Below are 4,703 nucleotides of genomic sequence, written 5' to 3'. Positions count from 1 at the left end.
AGCCAACCTTCCTGCAATACCATTGATTTTTACTTAAGTGCATTTTTCTGGCATACACATGAATGCACCATCAATGTGTTGTGTCCTTGATAAGTCAGTGACACAATAGTCTTTGCTAACACACTGGCTGTTAAAGTCCAAGAAGGGGGACAGGAGGTTTGTACTTTGGTCTGAGACTGCATCGGGTGATGTTGTGAAGCTATTTTTATCAGTGTGTCACTGGCATTTGGAGAAGCCTGGAATTACCTTCAGAGGCCCTCTTTTCCCAGATAACATGTACAGGAAAGCAAGCATGGCCATAATGAACTGAAACACAGATAGAGCCAATTCTGCATCCTAATGTACACTCAAAAGGGCAACGCCATGCTTATCAATGCGGAGGGTTGTTTAATAGAGATAAGACGACCATTGTCCTCCTAAAATAATAATAAAAAAAAATCATGTTAGATTTGTGGCATAAATGGCTGGAACTAACTTGATTATAAAAATCCTCTTTGTTGCACGGCTAATGGGGTAATGGTGGCTGGGGGATAAAACCTACTAGCCAGACATCTCTGTCTGAAATGATACCCAACAGGCCTCCCTGCTACTGGCCCCTGTAATATAAATCCCTGTTGCACTTTGTATTCATCCATTTTTAATGTGGAGACCCAGCTGGAGATAGGGGTGGGGTTGTGATGGGAGCTCAAGGTGTTTGTGTGTGTGTGTGTGTGTGTGCCTACTGCCTAGGGAGGATGGTGCCTCAGTTGTCTGCCAGTGTTTATCCCTAGATAAATGCTGACAGTGGGTCCTGCCAGGCCTAGTCATGGACCTGGACTGGGATGTGCCTGATCTGGCCCAGATCTGGTCTTAACGCTTAAATATGCAGCTATTAGGGCCTTCCTTAGTCCCCCAACCCACACCCCTCCAACACACAGATGAATGTACACACACACACACAGTCTGATATTACACAGCTGGGAGGTGTGGGGCCAGGAACTCCAGTTATTCGGCAGGCCTTGGTGCGGAGAGGGCTGGATGAGACATGGAGGCCCAGACATTCATGAGTGGGTGGCTTTCGGAAAACAAGTGCCCAGAGGACCATGGGGCTTTGTTGCTGTATCTGTTTTCCCCCTACCCACCCTGCTCCGGCTGGGGAACATATGGAGAGGGAAGCAGAGCCTTACTGTATGTGTGTGTGTGTGTGTGTGTGTGTGGAGTAAGGGCTGGGGCCTGGGGCTTAGAGTGTCAGAGACGAGAGCGTCCTTCATATCACACTGAAATTACTGTGAGCTATGTGTCAGTGAGGCAGTGGATAGAACAACATCAAGGCGTGAAGTTAAAATAGTAGACAAGCTGTTTATTTCTCTAGTGAATTTATATCTTCGGAATTTCTCTGCACAGCAGCATACAGGGAATTGTGACAAAATATAAATAACAAAATTCAACAGTGTTTATTTCTCTCTTTTAATTTAATTACAAACCTCAGTTAAAAGTGGCAAATTGTCTAATGTCTTCAACATATTCCATTCTCTTTCTCTCTCTCTTGCTCTCTCTCTCTCTCTCTCTCTCTCTCTCTCTCTCTTTCACGCCTCAAGAATGTAACATTGAACAGCAACTTAAAAAATGTATGGATATCATTATTTACAACAATCACCTTTTGGCGAACAATGCTTGGAGCTTATTGGAAAGTCTCTTCCATGTGTTGGATGCAATGAAAGAAAATACAATTATGTTATACAAAGATCAAAAATACTATTAAAAACCCTTATTATAAATGGCAGCACTATATTAATAAACTGCTGTTGACATTTTACATGTAAGTACAAAATCCTGTTGAGGTAGTACCCTCTGAAGTCACTTATAATGTTAAAATACTGAATTAACATCACTAAACTTTTTATTTACAATACAGCAAATCTATGTTCCTTACTTCATTAAAATTGTATTCCTTTGGTAAACACAACTGTTCGACATGTGCAGTCCTGCAAGAGTCAATTGTACATTCACAATATTTTGCATCTATTTTTGGATACTTTGTATGATACATTATGCAAAAGGGGCAAGTATGTTGTTTTACAAAAGCTCTTTTTATTAATAACATTCATTCGTGCTATATTTCCACCACTGACTTGGTAAAACTGCAATATTGACTCTTGTAGAGTGCTTCTAACTTCACCCAGTAAAGGTTTTGGAAAAATACCCAAAGTGGAATTCATGAAACAGTTGAAAGGGAAGTGTGCAGCCCTAGAGAGATACCCATAAGACATTAAATCCAGTGTGTAACCCTTGGTCAGGGATGTAAACATCAAAGGTACCTCATATTGGCCTAATTAACTTATTTCAAAATAAGCCTGGGCAAAGAAAACAACAATTCCTGTCAGCAAAGTTGAGAGTAATTTGGCAGGGCAACTATTGATTATGAAGTTACTCTGAAAACATGAATGCATAACAGAGACTCCTTTGTGAGTCTTTTTTTCTCTTACACATATTAAATGTCAGTCCCAGAGGGAAGTAAATTGTGTGGTGGACTGCAGGAGAGGAGGAATGGGCTATGAATGTCATACCAAGAACACTTAAGTTTACAGAAAACTCCAGTATCAAATGGTACAGAGATGGAACATTCTTAATCTTGATTAATGGCAAACTTAACTTTGGTTTAAAAAGATAATAGGAGTAAGCTTAGCTTACATGGAAAATACTGGGGGTTAACATAAACAAAACACCTCCAATGTTCATGACAACATGTATACTTCCCCACATAAGAAAATAACATTGTTTATTCACACAAAGTGATTGTGTACTGTGAATTTTGATGAATAAACATCTAAACACTAACGAGTGAAGGAAAAAATATATACTTTTCATGAATAACGAATACAATAAACTATGGAAATAAAGTATCTATAAAAATATACGAGATTTTGAAAAAAAAAAGATATTTAATTTGTTTATTAAATCCTGTAGCATAGCAGTTAGGACTGGGAAAGCCGCAATCGAAACAGTCATCTGAAAGAAATGTTCAGTGCAATCAAATTTAGTTACTCGATGTATGAAGCTCTGTCTTTTAGAATATTTTCATTCGCTTACCACCTACTGCCCTCCCTCCCTTTAATGGTCGCTGGGCTGGTTGATCTTTGGAGAGTGGACAGTACTTAATTGTGTGCGCATTATCTCCGTTGGCACTGCATAATGGACATGTGTAAGCCCGGAGAATGGGACACACAACCCTCCCGTCTGGTGTTTTCAGTACGTGAGAGCCGTACACTTCCTCCGGAGCTCCGTTATTCCGACAGAAGACGCAGATCTTGGGCTCCTGCTTATTCCGTGCCGTTGGCTTCCGCATCTTCCGCTCCATGCCAAACAGATCAAATCCCGTGAAGCTTCCTCCAAAGCCGAGGTCCCGGTCTTGTTGAGGGACGCCCGCACCTTGGTTTTGGAAGGGGCTCAATATGGAGAAGCGCTCTTTCAAGTCGAGGATGGAGGTAGGCGGGGGACTCCCGGAGGGGCAGCAGCAGTCCAGGTGTCCGCCTTCACCGCTGCCCGAGATTACGCACGCACACGCTGGAGAGTCATCCAAGCCCAGAGTTGCTTTCAAGGACTCCGTGATGGAGTTAGGACTTTGGGGCACACTGTGCTTGTTATTCTTCGTGACCAGTGTCGACAGGCCGAGATAGTCATTCCAAAAATTAAAGGTATAGTCATAGGGCGTGCGCGCGTTCAAATAATTATGATTTAAGAAATCCATCTCTATCTTTTACTTTTAAAGTATTCCGTCAGCTTTTTCTTACAGAGTTCTCCGCCAGTATGTAGTCAAGTCAACTGTAGTCAAGTCCAGTGCCTTTCTTGGGAAGCTCAATGCGTCAGCAGCACAACAGGCTGCTGGTTATAAGGCTCCCGGAGAAGCTGAGAGGAGGGCGGGGCTCTTTTCAAACCAAGTTTATGATCAGGTTGAAACCGTGTTTCCTCGAGCTCAGATAGACCCTGTTATAAAAAAAAACGCGGGGCAGTTTTTGGAAGACAGGACAAGTGACGGTAGCTAAGATCTAGAAACTTCAGGAGATAAGGTATATCCACGTCGTCAACACAGTTGCAAAATAAACGGTGACCAATTACACGTGTTTATGCAGTTGCGAAATAGAAGTCGCGTCCGAATACTATATATTATATCAACTACTATTTCCTGGACGTGCAACGATGATTCATTAATGGGGTTGTAGATATGCATTGCTTTCTATCACTGCGAATCCATCAGGGTTTGTATGTGATATTATTTATTAGTCGAGCAGAACAAAGGGATTAAACGTGAGTCAGTAGCGTACTTTTTTTACAATCTATATTACCTCATCCAGAGACCCTTTGTGCATAGCTGTTATTCAGGGTATTCTAGCACAACACCATAGTAACACGCTGTTGAGGTTGTTACTCAATGCCACGGTTCTCCTGTGGCGGTAATAAAACAGCGCAGTCGCCTTGTTTTGCAGGAAGGCACATTGTGGAGTGGCTACAGCGCATAAACTCAACACGTATTATGTAATTCTAACTAGATTTAACACTGTAGTTGTCACCTCTGTACCAAAGTACCTATATCTATACATATATAGTCTATCTATACATTTGCACCAACCTCTGTGTAGGTAAGTGGTAAAATCAGATGTAGGTGTGTCATTTTGAGCTAAATAGCTTATGATCGAATGTCAGAAGATTTACTCAGGCCCATGGCG

General features: G+C 41.7%; 1 protein-coding gene across 1 annotated transcript; it reads right to left on the bottom strand.

Moving 5' to 3' along the window:
• Positions 1-1,318: 1,318 nt before the first annotated feature.
• nanos1 (nanos homolog 1) lies at positions 1,319-3,903 on the bottom strand. The gene has a single exon (XM_042061203.1). It carries the CDS (start codon positions 3,725-3,727, stop codon positions 3,047-3,049), a length of 681 nt encoding a protein of 226 aa, XP_041917137.1. The 5' UTR covers positions 3,728-3,903; the 3' UTR covers positions 1,319-3,046.
• Positions 3,904-4,703: the final 800 nt, after the last annotated feature.

Source organism: Alosa sapidissima, chromosome 14, assembly GCF_018492685.1.
Source record: "Alosa sapidissima isolate fAloSap1 chromosome 14, fAloSap1.pri, whole genome shotgun sequence".
Lineage (NCBI taxonomy): Eukaryota > Metazoa > Chordata > Actinopteri > Clupeiformes > Clupeidae > Alosa > Alosa sapidissima.
Note: the sequence above shows the minus strand (reverse complement) of the source record. Positions and strands in the feature narration are given on the sequence as shown.

Excerpts from the sequence above, each read along its gene's own strand:
- nanos1 (XM_042061203.1), bottom strand. The coding sequence starts at position 3,727 with ATGGATTTCTTAAATCATAATTATTTGAACGCGCGCACGCCCTATGAC.